The 16,869-nt window shown below is 43.6% G+C and overlaps 1 protein-coding gene across 1 annotated transcript; it reads right to left on the bottom strand.

The window, feature by feature from the left end:
* Nucleotides 1–701: 701 nt before the first annotated feature.
* On the bottom strand, nucleotides 702–16,747 carry LOC127292533 (probable phosphoribosylformylglycinamidine synthase, chloroplastic/mitochondrial). The gene is made up of 4 exons (XM_071828958.1): nucleotides 16,358–16,747; nucleotides 13,283–14,078; nucleotides 4,436–4,719; nucleotides 702–3,785 (listed from the first exon to the last, which is right to left on the bottom strand). Exons 1-4 carry the CDS (start codon nucleotides 16,745–16,747, stop codon nucleotides 702–704), a joined length of 4,554 nt encoding a protein of 1,517 aa, XP_071685059.1.
* Nucleotides 16,748–16,869: the final 122 nt, after the last annotated feature.

Raw genomic sequence — 16,869 nt, 5'->3', positions numbered from 1 at the left:
ATGGTCACTTCAGCTACTGAAACAGAACCATGCTCACTGGCAGCGCTTATATGTCCCACTGAGAATAGCTAGCACCGATGTTCCAGCTCAACTCAACAACCGAGGGGAGCAAGAAATGGAAATACAGGAGCGCTAGTTTTTCAGGTGACTGCTGTCTGTCTGTCACGAGTTCTTCGCGAGATGATTGTTTCGCAGACATAGTTGTATTCGGTTAATCCATGACCACGCCAGTTCTACAGTAGAAAGCTGCTGCATGAGCCCCCAAAGCTTAGAATAAGCATCCGCAAAGGTCACCAATTTGGTCCCTGTAAGTTCAAGGATAGGAATGGTAAGCAAAATCGTTTTCATGGCAGTATTGCAGAGACCACGAGTAAAAGAAAATTCATTCTATTCTCAGCGTGTATTGCAGAGATCATGGGTGTTCAAATAACAATGTCCAAACACAAGCGGTGTTCAAGCTAACACAATACTAGTACATCCAAATTTAGACAAAGTTGAGACATCCTTTGTTGGACAGAGGGAGTATACAGTAAAGATCCAGGTAAAATGGATTGATTACTAACAACATAAAACAACAAGAATGCCATCTACAGAAATGAGTGGTTTAAATGTAGAGGAGAGTGTCCAATTAATGGCTGGCCAGATTCCCAGAGATATAACTAACAAGGAGGAAAGTGTTTCAAGAGAGTGATTTACCTTCTCTATGAACACCATTCTCTTGCATTTTGGAACATGCGCAACCAAGGGCTGGGTCCATCCTTCTCAATCTGCCACTCCTTGGGGTACCATGGATACTGCCACATCATATAGGAACGCTCGGGGTGTGGCATCAGAGCAAGATGCCTTCCATTCGGGGAGCAAAGAGCCGCAATACCAAGCGGAGAACCGTTGGGGTTGAAGGGATACACCTCTGTGACGTTATTAACATCATCACAGTATCGCAGAGGGGCCAGATTAGAGTTAACGACGTCAGATAAGACATTTTCATCTGGGAAGAAAGCTTTCCCTTCACCATGAGCACTCCAGATGCCCAAACTAGAGCCTTCCATACCTTTCAACATTATGGAAGGAGAGTCCCCAATCGTCACACTGATAAACCGACAGTCGAAACGGCCAGACTCATTGTGAGTGAACCTTGGTTGGGACATGTCTCCCCCTGCACCGAGGGAGCCTCCAATGTCTGGTCCTGGCACCCAACCAAGAAGAGCCATGAGCTGACACCCATTGCACACTCCAAGGCTGAACGTGTCGGGCCTATTGTAGAAGTCCTGAAACTGCTGTATAAGGGGCTGGTTGAACCTGATGGACGCAGCCCAACCTTTTGCTGAGTCTAGAACGTCTGCGTAGCTAAAACCACCAACAAATGCGATCCCACGGAAGTCCGCTAGAGAAGCCTTCTGATTCAAGAGATCCGACATCGTGACGTCCCACGGTTCAAAACCAGCAGAACGGAATGCAGCAGACATTTCCCTGTAGCTGTTGCTTCCTTCTTCACGAATGATGGCGACCTTTGGTTTCGAGGATGAAGTCAAGAGTTTCTTGTCTGTAAATTTGGGAGTGAAAGACAAATGCCATGAAGGTGATGTTCGACTTTTTAAGCCTTCTTTCTCAAGCTTGACACAAGACTTCAATCGCTGTAGCTCCTCAAGCTGGAAACTTGTTTCCTCCCACAAATCTCTGAGGTCTGATGTTTTTTCCTTCAAGCGCATTTCACCATCAACAAGCAGCTCTATTTCTGGTGCTGCAGTTACTTCTCCAATCACATTAGTAGAAACCCCTGCCACTTGAAGCTTTTGATTTACGACATCAAGGTCTGCTCTGTTCACTTCAATAACAAGACCAAGCTCCTCGGCGAAGAGTGCTTGAAGAAGGTCATTATCTTTTAATTCTATTTTGAGATTAACACCACAGTTGCCAGCAAATGCCATCTCAAGAATTGTAACAATAAGCCCACCATCACTAATGTCATGACCAGCAGAAATCAGACGTTCACTGAGCAACTCTTGAACAACCTCAAAGACTTTCTTCAAGTAAGGGACATCTTCTATATCTGGGCAGTCATTTCCAATTTGGTCAAACGCTTGTGCAAGAGCAGAACCACCAAGTCTTCGTTTCCCTTTAGCCAGGTCAATGTGCAACAGAACTCCATTCTTCCCAAGCTTTAAATCTGGAGTAACCGTCAGGGTTATATCAGGACATGTCACATAAGCACTGATGACGAGGTTTCCAGGAGCCTTGACAAGCTCGCCATCACATTGAGCTGCCATAGAAAGACTGTCTTTTCCTCCATCGATTGCAATACCAAGTTCAATCATGCAGTCAGCCATTGCAACAGCAGCATCATACATATCAGCTCCCTCTCCATCAAGCTTTGCAGCATACATCCAATTGCCACTTGCCTTGACATCAGCAAGAGATGTAACCTTAGCCCAAACCAGATTGGTCAATGCCTCCCCAACAGCAAGCCTTGCCATGGCCTCAGGATTAAGCAAACCCTTAAGTGGTTGTTCTCCAATGGCGCAAGCGCCACCTGTCAGATCTGTGTACGTCTGTGCAATTACAGCGACATCAGCAAGTGGAAGTTGGAGAGGGCCAACTGTCTGCTGTTGTGCAACAAGACCCGTCACACACCTGTCAACCTTTGTGGTCAAGAAACGCTTTGAACATACCGAAGGAAGCTTCAATACTCGCTTAAGAACATCCATTAGTTTGACCTCAGGTGCAATGTCTAGGGGCTCACTCAATCGAGAAACTCGCTTGAATTCAAAGGTTTTCTGAGGCATGTCTCCTAGAACTTTTTCAAGCTCAAGATCAACTACAGGCGATGGAGGAGGAAGGCCACTCAACTTCGCATGCTCCACAGCAGCACTGTCAATCAAAACAATCTTTCCACTACCATCAATTTCCCCAAGGACAGCCATTGAAACTCTTTCTCTCTCACAAAGTGACCGCAACAGGCATCTGCTCTCAGGCTTCACCAATAATGCATCTTGTTCCTGGTATTCAGCCCCCCAGATCTCCAACACAGACAATGTGTGATCACCAACTATAACTGAGCGGATATCGATTTCAGCACCCTTAGGACAGATTATTTCTTTCACAACGTTGCAATTTCCTCCAGCTCCCTGATCATGAATGCTGATGATTGGGTTATTTTCTCCCATTTCTGCACATGCCCTGATTACGCGATATAGTTTTTGTGCCATCTCAGCATCTCCACGCTGCACTGCATTAAAATCAAGCTCAGCATCGTTCTGTCCACTAACCATACTTGAGGCAGCACCACCACCCATACCAATTCTGTATGCTGGACCACCAATCTTCACAACTAGCATACCAATTTCTGGATCCCCTTTCGATATGTGTGCATGGTCAATTTGCCCGATTGCTCCACTGAACATTATTGGTTTCAGCCATTCACGGCGCTCCCCATTTGGTAACCTCGAACCATAGTTTCTTGTAAATCCCTGAATTAAAGGCTCACCAAACTTGTTCCCATAATCAGAAGCACCGTCACTAGCATCAATAAGAATCTGCAAGGGAGAAGCTAAGTTTGATGGGTATGAAAAGGATGAATCCTCCCAGGGTGCAAATGATTCTTCCATTTGAAGATTCCCAACACAATAACCAGCAGTTGAGGCAACGATGAATGAACCCTTTCCAGTGGCATGTGTGTCTCTTATACGGCCACCTGCACCTGTTTCAGCTCCTGGGTAGGGCGCCACAGCACATGGAAAGTTATGGGTTTCTGCTGTGAATAGAATGCCAAGTTCGCGCGACGGATACTTGGATACGTATCCGATACGCGATACGGGGATACCGTGATACGGCAATTTTTCAAAAACACAGATACGGGGATACGTTCATATATATATGTAAATATTTAAAAACATAAATAAATTAAATATTCCTCGTAGGATTAACATGGATGTGGATGTTTTCGTCCACATCCAACATAGATATTTTAATAATTAAAGAAGTAAAATTCATCTCTAGAAATCACATGAATCAATAGCTAGTAGTTGGGATGCATTTCCTGTAGTTGTTACCGTTGTACATGCTCTAGCTCGAGCTCCCAACTGAAGATCTATTTGATGGGATGTACTAGCACTAGTCATTGCTTATCTGAATGGAGAAGGAATAAATTCAGTGATCAAAATCAATCGTTCGATGGGGATGGGGTGGAGTGGAAGGGTCAGCGGTAGAAGATGAGTGGATGGTGGGCTGGCTTATGTACCCCTCGAGTATCGCTCAAGTATCCCTTGGGTATCCCTCATGTGTCCGTAATTTTCTTATTTTTCTTTAATTCAAAAATTAGCAGATACGTACGGGATACGTATCAGGAAGTATCCGGGCAGTATCCCGTATCCGAGCAGTATCCGATACCGGTACGGCAGAAAAGCAAAGTATCCGCGCTTCATAGATGAGGGATAACGGCGAAGTGGAACCTGGCAGTTCTGGATGTAGGTGATTTACTGGATACCCTTTTATTGCTCGAGTTATCCTTGAATCCAATTATAGAGTTATTAGGGTTAGCTTTCAAGGGGCTCTTTACTAACTGAAACAAAGTTTTTGCCATGGTCTCTCCATCTATCTCAAGCTTTCCGTTAAAAAACCAATGTCTGCTGTGCTCACTATTGGATTGTGCTATGTCAAAAAGTTCCACAGTAGTTGGATTGCGCTTGATGTCATCTCTGAATAGGTGGGTGTAGTACTTAACTAGATTTAGATGTGCGCCTTGGCGCACGACCCCGTGAAGCTTATGTTCATTTCTTATAGATGAACACATTGGAGTAAGGTGTTTCAAAAAGAAGTGCATAAACAACCGAGCACGAAAGAATGACACACCGAAAGACAACATTGCAATAGCATTCAAATCCGATGGCCAAATAAGCATAACATAATCTTACTATTGTTCATGGTTTTGCTTCCAGGTACATAACTAATAATATAGGTATGAACAATCATAGGGAAGCTTCTACCCCTTGTTCGATGTTGTATTGTCATTGCAATCACATATGTTGTTGCAGGAAAAAGCTCGCTTCATGCACATATCTTTTGTACTACACCAAACACAAGCAGGGAGCAAGATTAATGTAACAAACCAATATTCAAACAAGGGAAATATTCACATAGACCTCATTTTTTATATAAGATGTGCAAACCAGACGACAACATTTAGCAGAGCAGTTATCAATTTCATTTTCTTGATACAAAGAAAAATTATCAGCTGATGAAGAGGAGAAAACAGGGAAAATATATTACATACATATACTAATACATGGTTCCGAAATAACACGGAGGCATCTCATCTGGGTTCGCAGAGAGTTGTTCCATTATTTACATATAATTCAGACGAAACATTAAACACGGATGATTCAGACTCAGTCAAATATAGAAAAAGCCCCTATGGTCTTGAGCATGTCATGGGACTCCAACGCTTATTGATTAAGATCAGTAGCCACGGCATGTGTGTCATCCAAGGCGCTGCAGTTTGGAGTCCAAGAAATGAAAGGCAAAACTGAAAATATCCAATAAGGGGCAAGAAATATAATTTCAGGGAAAAACACTTTAAACTCGAGATAGAGGAACCAGAGAGGAAGAAGCTTGCATCATGTCGTGAGCAAGCTGTTGCCACAGGAAGAAACGGGAGATAGGAGCAACCGAAAGAACAATTCAATCGGGTGCAGATTCAGCTAACACCGACATGTATGTTATCCTTCCTTGCGTATTGTGAAGCAACATATGCTAGAATCTGTAATTTGAGCTGCACAATATCGTAGAAATTTAGTTTCTTTCTACTGTCGCGAGAAGCTGAACTATCAGCGCAGATCTGAACTAAAATAGGAAACCAAGAAGCAAAAGCTAGAGGAAAAGAACTATGACATTTCAAAGCATACTTTAGCTCTGAAATATAAGTAAAGCTATCCTTTGGTAGCCTGATTAATAATCAGAAACTGAACGGTTGTAGGTAGAGAAAATCTTGTAGACATAGTAGTTCACTATAAAGTTGTCTTTCTAGAGCAATAAGAAGCAACATAAATCAGGAAACATAAAGAGAAACTCCTTATACACTTGTTGCCTGCAGACATATACTCCCAAAAACATACGGTAGAAAGGCACAAAAAACACAGTACTAACTACTTCTGGAAAGATAAGTGTCATAAGCCCGTAAAGTATCAGGCTTAGGATGCAAAACCATTACTCAAGAGTAATTCTGGAAAGTTTTCAAGTCAAACATTCTTTAACTTGAGGATATTTGTGTTGGCTATCTAATTATGCTCTATGAAGGAATGTACATAAGCCAACCATTCGGTGGATACTTTAACTTGACAGTGAAATAAACTAAGCAGTGCATATGATGAAACAATGAAAGCTGAAGGTTACGAAAATTTTGTGCAAATTCTTCTCTTCTATCGTATTCTTAGTGTCCATCTTGGAATCATTTACTTCTGAATTCCATGCTTTTCCTGTCATTGTGAAGAATATCCATGTGGTCCTGCCTATCGCGTGTCACATCAGTGATCGATGGGAAAGCCGCATATAATTTCTAGGCATGACACGATTCAGATGTAAGGAAAAAAGAACAAGAAAAATCCATAAATAACGTTGTATCTAGACGACTTGAAAACCACATGGTCCTGTTACTATTTGTGGGTCTATGATTTTCTCTGGCATGACTAAACTTAACTGCAAGATTGTGAGCATGAAAAATGGATGCTTTGTGCCCACTGAAATGTTATCCCTACCTGGAAAGCATTGGTTGCTGATTACCAGCAGCAAGTTCAGATGCCACTCAGACCCTTTCTTGCCTACAGAAAAAGAAAACAAAGCAGTAGTTATTTCCCACAGGTACAAATGGGAGCGAAGCCACTAATGAATACATCAAGAAACATAACGTGTCCATATGCTTTCTCAGAATAAATAGCAGCCAGTAGAGGGCATTGCAATTTAAAAAATTGAAGAGTAAGGAAAACATTGCAAGTGCAGAATGTCCACTCTTCAACTTCAATGATCATTCTACAAAAATAGTGTACAGTCCATTCATGATCACTTTTTAGTCCAACCAAGTAGGGGTAAACTTAACACATATGGCTTACCAAAACATGCATTTGTTCATGGAAATAGGATCACGACGTTTCAAGCACCTAATTATATCTGCATAACTGGTACATCTCAATATGCACAGAGGCAACCAAGCACACTTGGCAACACACAAGATCAATAAACGAAGTGGCAACCTACTTTTTGGTGTTTGCCACACCCATTTCTAAGAATATGGGAACCCAAAATAAGGAAGATGATAGTTTTTCCTAGGGAAACGAACAACTGAATGCAATGAAGCATACACTTACAGGTTTTTAGCATGTGGTGAGACCCGGAATACACCCAGTGATGTCAGTTCCCTTCATATGGAAAACCCAAAACAAGGAAGATGATAGTTGTACGTTGGTTCGATTACCTGAGAATTGTTTCTATCTATTGGTTCCTTACATGCTAGCAACTTTGAAGTAATTATTGAGATATCTTCCAGCAAAATTTATTGGCAAGTAGCCTGACCATCTTCCAGCCAATAAACTCCTTGCGACAACCACACATAGCAGTGTCATTGAACTATAAGCACTAAGAACTGAACACAACCTATAAGGTTATTGATACAAATATGGATATATGCTAAACTGACATGCACGACAACTTCAAACCCATTGATTTAGTTCCGTTGGATCAGAATGAGTAGCAAACTGAAATAGTAATAAACCTGCAAGATTAAGAGAATATTTTCACATCAAATAGGAGAAGAAAACATTAGTTTTACATCCATACAGTAAGCACAAATTCATAGAGAAATATTTGTTTTGTGCGCCAGAGTTAAGCCTGGAATGGCCAACTAAATAAACAAATGGAATGCTGTTAAGTAATAAAATAGAAGAAATGGATACGGACCAACCAGAAACAAGCTGGAACAGGGTACAATATCATACTCCGTACCATCATTTTTACTCTGAATATGTTTATGATAAGATAACATATCAGTTAAAAACATCTTCTAGTTGTCTCTTCTGCTTGAATATCTCCATAATTGTTGCCCTAATTTTATAAATCTTGAATACTCCACCATATACGAAACCTGATATGCAAATAAAATATAAGATGCATCAACATAAGGCATGTAGTGCATATTTTCAGAACTGAAGTAGAGTGCTGGTTCTTGAAGTGGTACAATCAGTGGTTGCAAAAAAAAAGCAGTCATATCTCTGAATTAGAAGAAAGTTGAGGAAACTTCTTCAAATACAAAAATGGTACATACATCAAAGAAGAGTTTAAGATTAAATTTAAAAAGAGATATAGGACCTGATTAGAGTATTTTTCTAGCAAACATGTCAGCGAGCTAACACTTCATACAAAAAAGCAAAAGTCCAGCAAATAAGGAATACTCTATCTTATGCTAAAAAATCTGTAGCTAAAAAGTAGAACATATGATCTTCTTATTAACCTATGTATAGAAAGAATGCACCTATTACCTATTTAATAATGGGGAGTTAGTTAGTCTATATGTGAAGGAAGACGATATTTGTGCTACAACAACTGCAATGTACAAGTGGCCCACGAACCTGCAAAATGAATGGGAATCATTAGTTCATAACATAAATCAAATGCCTCATACCATTGAAAAATTGCAGATTGCTCTCTCAATAGTTCATCTTTAGTACATCCAACAATTTCTTAATACTATGGTCAAACTATTGTATTAATATTATTAGCCTACAAATGAAACATTAAAGATGCAGAACATAACACATATTACTAAGTAAATATGCATCATCTCCCTTTTAGTCTGATCATAGTCGTTAAACTTCATAGTTCTGTTGTTGTTACTTGTTAGAGCTCTAAAAAGACATGAACCTCCACTATCAGGGTTTGGAGGTAGAGCCGCTGTGAAATTCTCCACCTGGTTAAAGCACAAACGGAGTTGTCGTAAAATGCTGCAATTTTGAGCTCTGCCTAGTTAAAGTACAAACTGGCCCACCTAGAAAATGAAACAGACAATTTGAGATGAAACCATATATGCGCTTATTAAGGTGCGATAGGTGCTATAATTAGCATATGGTTTTCCTTGCTGGCCTAAATGCCATGTTAATTTCCCTAGTCACCAAACAATCAGAGAACACAAAGCACATGAAAGGTTTAACTGACATCTAGATTGCATATGTGAATTGAATGCAAAGATGAAGGAAAGGGATGGAGGACAAGATGACCTGGACACAAGCCTCGTCGTCGCCTCCCTGCAACACCATGGCCAGAGTTCCATGTGCTTATATTCACAACCGCGGTCGCAGGTGGCTGTTGAGCCAACCAAAGGCAACTTGTCTGATTTACGTGAGACCCCTCTTATCGCTTCATCTCCCTCTGTATATCCTCCTCGTCCCAGAGATTGTTGTGGCACCAGTCCGGAACCTTTAGCTTCAGAAGGGGGTGAAGGACATCTACCTCACTAACGTTGTTACCAGCCAAAAGCCAAACCTGAAAAATGTTCCAAATCATAACTCAATGAGAAACAGGGAAGTCTATTCAAGTTACATTGTTCAAACCATAATAGTAAATGTATCAAAAATCAAGAATCAACGATTCAATGTTGGAGCACTGGACTGAATTTGGTTCTTCAAAGAATTCTATATATCAAGAGCCACAGAGCATAATGATTCCTCACTCCAGAGCAAGCTTAATGAGAAATATGGTAAGAACTATTATCTCTACAGGCTACACATTTACAAATATGGGCAGTCAAATAGGAGAGTGGTGTCCGCATTGAGCTAGCACTCAGTTTTCTACAGACAATTCGTATGACATAGAAGTAAAAGCTGTTGCAACTCATACCATGGCCAATTATTGAGATTCTATTATAGATGAAGTCTTAGTTCTCTAAGGTCTTTGATAATTGAGATATTATTCTTGATAGGCTTAACATCTGAAGACCTTTCGAAAGTACTCCTGCAGTGCAGAAAGCCAATATGTTACATAGTTTGAAGGCATTCTTACAAGAGACAAATGAAATATTCCAATAGTAACCACGACTAAACATGCTCAACAATGAAAGAAAGCTAACCAACTAAGTTATTTAATAAGCTCAATAGACGTAAGCATGAGAACTCACTGACTCTTCAGATTGCAAGAAAACCAAGATATACCAATTAAGGTGACTTTATCATTAGGAAAAATGACATAAATGCCGATTACCGACTCGATAAATATTCGCTGATGCATAAACTTTAATTTCCCCCCTTCTCTTCCACAATGATGTTACTCTCGGTATTAATTTCACTGATCCAATTATTGATCCTTTTAATGCACTCATATGACACTACAGTAATCAATCTTCCGGTCATCGCACACACATATATATTATTCAAGAAAATGAGAAAACAGGAAAATAATCAAAATGCAATCAATTTTGAGAGTTGCACATCTGACCTGAAGACAAGGAGAACCGCTGACGGCGATAACCATGGTGACCACTGGATCAGGTGTCGCCATCAGCCACACATCCTTGTAGACCAGATGAGAAAAGAACCATTACACAAATTCAAAACATCAATCCACAAATTATCTTCCGATTCACCTCTTCCTCCCTACGCTGCTCCATCTCCTCTCTCTTCTGCATTAGCCGAAACTCCGTTAATCTAGGTAACCACTGACAAAACTGAGAATAGTCAGGCTCTTCTACTTATTTGCACGAGCACGAGCACGACCATGAGCAAGATGGAGCTAATGGTTGAAGTCAACCATTTTAGAGTGAGGTGTGGAAATTCTCAAATCATATTTAAATCTACAGGGACAAGGATGCATGTTGGTGGAAAATACAAAAGTGGAACATGTTATTTCACCATACCTAACAATAAAATTAATTCGTTAGCAGCTTGGAGCAGAGCCAAAGCGTTGTGTGGTAGGAATGCCACACAGGATAATCCAGGGAGCTTACTATGGATAGTAAATACAAGCAACGAAAAGTACAACCAAAAATCCAAGCCTTATTATCTTTAGCAGTGGACAAAGATCATAGAACCAATAGTGCTACCTTCCCCCATCACACTACCATGTGATCCTCGCAGCCGCTTTTCTCAATGAAATTGTTACTTTTGTTAGGTGTTAACAATACAGTACTAATCGTCGGCCTCATATTATGGAGTGCCAGCAAATATGTTCTATATTACAGACCTAACACATGCAAATACAATCCTAGAACCTTAATTAAACAAGTCAAGAATTCGTAAGCACTCCATATATCAAACACAGGTGAAGAAAATGATGAACTGAATCACGTTTTAGGTCCGGGGAAGGTGGTCAGATCAGGAGCTTACCTTTACAGGTGAGCTTGACGTGGACAAAATTAAGTTGTGGAAGGGATCCTCCATCTCCGGCGCAACACGGGCCATCATCGCCTCCAAACTCACCTATCAGGGGACAACCATGTCCAGGTTCACCGTCTACATCGGTGCAGGGAAAGTGTGGAAACCCTAGCCGCCATGGTCTCCTGCCCTCTCGAGCTCACTGCACAAGCTCCTTCAGTGTTTTCCCTAGTCTTACAATCGAAGTACAGAAGCATCATCGCAAGACAAAATAAAATTTGTAGGTAGGTTCCAGAGTGAGTGCACAAGTTCCCTCAGTGTCTTCCCTTGTGCTTACCATCGACAAGTCCCTTGTTTTGTTTCTTAGCAGGGCATTCATTTATGCTTATTAAATATCTGAAAGATTTACTCCATAGATTATAAGAAGGTAGTTCTAATAGCAAGAAAATGAATGTATTAGAGAGGCAAATGAGTTTCTTCTTAGCAGAAGTGCAACACTATTAGTCCGTTTTGTCTAGTAAAGAAGCACAAACAAAAATTGCATGCTGGAAACAAAATTATCTTCTCTTATTGGGGAATGAAACATGTACAGTTACGATGGTGTGGCTAAAAATATTATAGAGCTCTTCCGTTGGCTAATTACAATTATGGTTGGAAGTGGGGTTCATCTCATCTGGTATGAAGTGCTCCAATCTACCCTGCGCACACACACTCACAGTTTGCTGGCTCTACCGGTACACCATTACACGCCCACTTCCAGCTGCACCGATACATAGGAGGATGGAGCAGAGCACACTCACCAGGGATGGAACCGAACAACAGTCCAACTAAAGCAGCCGCTGGAACCCGAGGCGGCAATTCCAGCAAGGCGACAACCTGCGACGGCGGAAAATAAATCTGAAAGAAAGCACGGCAGGGGTAAGCTTTGAGGATACAGAAAGGTAAACGAGCATGGCAACATGAAGAAGAAGAACAAGGAATCAGGACAGGATCAAGAAAAATACCCAAATCCAGGCAGAGGAACAAGAGGACTGAGAGAAGAAATAATTGCAGGCAACGGGGATCGGGGAGCAAAAAAGGTAACCAAATCAACGACCCTGAAACGAGCAGCACGAGCTCAATCAAACCCTAATCAATGGAGGCGGCACCCTGGCACGGGACAGAGAATAATCAAGAGGAGGGAAAAGAGGCCCGGCAGCTCACCTCAACCAAACCAAACCCTAATCAACCCTAATCAACAGGAGGCGGCACCCTGACACATGATGAAGAAGAATCAAGAGGAGGGGAAAAGAGACCAGGCAAGCTCACCTCAACCAAATCGAGGGAAGAACGGCGCCATGGAGTAACACCAGCGACCGCCGACGGCGCGGAGCAGTCGGCAGACACGGGCGACGGCGGATCCGCGGCGCATCAACAGCCGATGTACAGCGCAGCGACCAGGCGGGCAAGGAAGAGAGGACGCCGACGGCAGAGCGAAAGACGCGAGGGTCAAGAGGCGACGACGCCCGTGGGTATGGTGCCTCGCACAGTGAGAGCTCGTCCCGTGGGCTAATGGCGCGCCGCCACCGAGCAGCCCGCACCGACCACCGACTGAAATGACCAAACCACCCCCTATCTACCTCGGGTGGAGAAGATATTTTCCGCGGCCGGCACGACGCGAGCGCAACCAAAAAACGAGCCCAGCGACTGACGCACGGGCCCGTACGACCGTGGAGCCCATGCACACACACATGCGGGTAGACTATGGCCATTCCATGGCTTTCCCTAGCACTAGGGACGGACGGTAAAAACCTCGCGCGCGGTCCGCAGCCAACCAGAAGCCACGCCACGTTCAGAAACGAACGGCCGAGATGCCATGTCTGATAGGCACTGTAAAGATCCGACGGTCCACCTGCTTTAACCGCTGTGAGACCCCCTATGGGGGGCATCGTTTATACCTTTAGATATCTTGTTCATCAAAAGCCAGCCCATTTTAAGATTTATTTCCTCCAGTGCTTGCCTTCCTTTTTCCATGACTGGTATAACACTGACAGGTTCTGGAACTACATCTGACCGAAATGATGTGAGCTTGCTAGAATAAACACACTCTGTCATTCTGTCATGAACCAAAGCAGAAAAATCGTTGAGTTGGCTTTCATCAAGTGGGAAACTACCAGGTTGTAGGCACAACAGGTATCTTCTAGATCTCTCCAAGCGAGTTACTTCTGTTAACGATAGAGCTTGACAAATCGATACGGCATTGGACGAGAAAGCTGTTGAAAATGTCATCCGAGGACCAACTTCAATGACGAAACAATAAGGGTTCCCAGAAACTTTCTCCTCCAGAAAGCTCCCTGTTTGTAAGTTCTCAGGTTCAAAAGTTTCAGCTAGGAGCCACTGAAGTGTTGCCAGCTTCTCAGAACTTAGTGCATTCTCCAACTCAACATTGAAGCATTGCTCGGTCTTTATGTCAATAATATTAGAAGAAACCTTTGCCTGCACTTTCCTAAGTAACTCCTTGGTCTCACTCTCCTGAAGAAATGGTTTGCGGTAAAAGTGAATAATCCTTGAAACTAATTCCAAGTCATTAACAGATTCCTCTATCAATTGACTATTAACACCCCTGGATACTGTGGCACTTTGAGCAGGCACTGATCGGAATTTGCGTGCTCTCGAAAAAAAAAAAAAGGAAACCAGCACAGATGACGTAGGTCCAAGGAATGTCGAACCATTCGTGACCTTCTCAAGGAAGGACTTGTTGCAGAGATAAAACTAATCCTTTGTTTTCCCTGGAGAGAACATACATGATAATGAACATATACTCTAGCAAACAGAAGCATGATTACGTGATAATTTAACTGGAGGTATACCATATTAGCAGGAAAAATCTGAAGACTAGGCATATTTTTTCCAATCATTTCAGCAGGAGAGGCCATATTCACACAAGCCTAAGATGCTCCAAGAACCTGTGAAGCACAGAACAGGAAATCAGGCATTGCCACATTGAGGCACTAAGCATAACCAGCAAGGAATATATAACTATAAATTCAGTTAATTTCTTCTGCAGGTGTTATACTTCAGGAATATTAATTCAAGACCAATACAGAAGTCAAGTGGGATCCCACCTAAGCCCCACTTGTAGTACATTTTGTTTTTTCTAGTTAAATTTTGACACAAAATTTTGAACTAGAAAAGGCAAAATACACTAAAAGTGAGATCCCACCGGGATCCCACCTTGACACCTTAGGCCGATATGTTTGTTCACTGTTTCCAGGATATGAACAACGTCAGATAAAAAATACAGAGGGTCGTGAGTTCGGCCGCATGCATTTTCTCATGACGTGGAACCCCTAACTTACTTAATTCTAATGTTCTTGAATTTTTAGTTCTGCTAAGTTCATTAGCTGCCCGTCTGTAGTGAATCAGAGAGCTCTCTGTTGTATAAACAGCATGGACTGGAATAAAAGTATAAAACTGTAGAAGGTCTATCACATAATAATGCAATATGCAAGCTACAGAGCCGACATGAGCGGTGAGTGCAGACTATGAAGTGGTATGTACCGGCGAAGACGACGCGTGGGCCAGCGCCTGTGAGCCGACGGTGGAGCTGAGGGAGCAGCTGAGATGCGTTCAGGGCTGCTGACTCCTGTCGCCGGGTCGCGCCGCGCGGGGCAGGCTGTGAGCAGGCAGCAGAGCTGCAGAGGGGACGGGCTGGCGGCGGAGTGAACGAGTGCGGACAACCGAATACGGCCCCAGTCCTGAACCAGGGACCGGCGGAGGAGGGTTCGGCCGCGCGGCGTTGGGTGTCAGGCCGGCGGAGACGGGGGCGGCGGAGCGACGATGGAGCGGCGCTGAGCGACACAGGAGAGGGAAAAAAAGGGTTCGTCTCGCTGCTTCGCTCGTTGTCACTGTGTTTGGGCATAGCCCAGTCGAGACAGCGGACCAGTCGAGACAAATGGGCTGGATTAGGGTAAAAACTGAAAATCCAGGCCACCGGCACCTGGACAGCTTAAAATTGACTTTAGGCCAAATGTTTGTTGTATCGTGACAATTTAGGCTATGTATTTTTAATTTTCAGAATTGCTAGTTCTTAGTAGACTAAGAGAATTCGTGATTCATGCACATTATAAGCTGAGTTGTGACTGAGATTTTTTCAGTTACAACTACAGAAAATGCATCCAACCCGTTAGATTTATTCGTGATTCGTGCTAATAGTAAATTCTTTTTGAGGCAAACATCACTTTATTGATTACTTAACATCAATACATAATGTCTCCCGGATGCAATCCGGAGCAAAATCAAACAAGGAATCTGAACTACAAGTATCACAAGTCCTAGCTAAAGTGTGTGCTGCCCCATTGAGAGAGCGGTGAACATGACGGAATGAAAGTGAAGAAAAATCAGCCCTTGAGAACTTGATGTTTGCCACAACGTTGCCCACCGAAGATCGGTCCTCAATCTTTGAATTCACACGCTGGACTAATGACAGTCAATCTGAGGAGAAAATTGCCTTGCTGAACCGGTGCTCCCCTAGCTAGAACCATAGTAAGTTGCAACATAGGATTCGATGACACACTCAGAGCATCTTTAACAGAGCTTGTAAATACACGAACTGAAAAGCGCGAGTTTAGTCTTCCAAAAAAAACATTTTTCGAGCAAATTCGGAGGTGGCACAGAACAACACCCGTATTTGGAACCGAAAAAATGAAATCAAATATGGCGGAAGAATTGTTCATCGCAAACTAAACTGAAATTGAAACTTCATAGTTGCATAATTAACATTGCAATAGCAAAATAGACATCACATATAGATGTTCCTCTGCTGCGGGACCTAACTTAGACTAAAATTCAGCACTACCATGGCCAGTACGCGCGGCAGAGGACGAGCGGCGGACGACAGCGACGGTGACCTACTCGGCATCGAGGTCGACGACCTCCTTCTTCACGCGGCGGACGGCGACCTCCCTCTGCGCCGCCTCATACTCGCGCACCTACGGACGGCGTCCGCCTCCTCGCGGCGGAAGCGCGCGCGCCTCAGCCTCCGAAATGACGGCGACCTGCTGGATCACCGTTGCCTCCTCCTGGTCGTTGATGACGTAGTCCCCGGAGTTGAAGATGGTGCGGCGCCGCCTCCTCCTCCTCCTCCCCATCGTCGCTGCTGTAGTCAACGGTCGCGCAAGTGTCCGGCTCGACTCGCCGGAGGAAGAACCCTCACCGCTATTGGCGTAGCGGGCGAGCTTCCCCAGCGGCGTCAGGTCCCAATTAGTCCAGCAGTGCGCTCTCACCTTTCGCGCGCCCTCGGAGCGGTTCCACTTCCGCCACTCCGCCTCCGAGTGGAAGAGGGGGCGGGGGGGGGGGGGGGGGGGCGAGTTGCTGCCGCCAATCTGGCCTCCTCCCTTCCCGCTGCTGCCGGCGCTAGCCATGCGGTCGCGGTGGAGCTCGCGGAAGAGCGGATGCGGCAGCGACTTGGCTCCGATTGCTCGTCGGAAGTGGAAGCGGCAGACGGCGGAGCATCGGAGGGGAGTAGGGTTTTGGAACCGAGCTC

The sequence above is a fragment of the Lolium perenne genome, chromosome 4 (assembly GCF_019359855.2).
Source record: "Lolium perenne isolate Kyuss_39 chromosome 4, Kyuss_2.0, whole genome shotgun sequence".
Lineage (NCBI taxonomy): Eukaryota > Viridiplantae > Streptophyta > Magnoliopsida > Poales > Poaceae > Lolium > Lolium perenne.
Note: the sequence above shows the minus strand (reverse complement) of the source record. Positions and strands in the feature narration are given on the sequence as shown.

What these genes read in the sequence shown, in the direction of transcription:
- LOC127292533 (XM_071828958.1), bottom strand. Translation starts at nt 16,747, where the DNA reads ATGGCTAGCGCCGGCAGCAGCGGGAAGGGAGGAGGCCAGATTGGCGGC. An exon ending in CCGTCATTTCGGAGGCTGAG is followed by an intron (nt 14,079 to 16,357) that starts GCGCGCGCGCTT and finishes CTCTGCAACAAG; the next exon opens with TCCTTCCTTGAGAAGGTCAC. An exon ending in GATGAACAAGATATCTAAAG is followed by an intron (nt 4,720 to 13,282) that starts GTATAAACGATG and finishes ATCTAAATCTAG; the next exon opens with TTAAGTACTACACCCACCTA.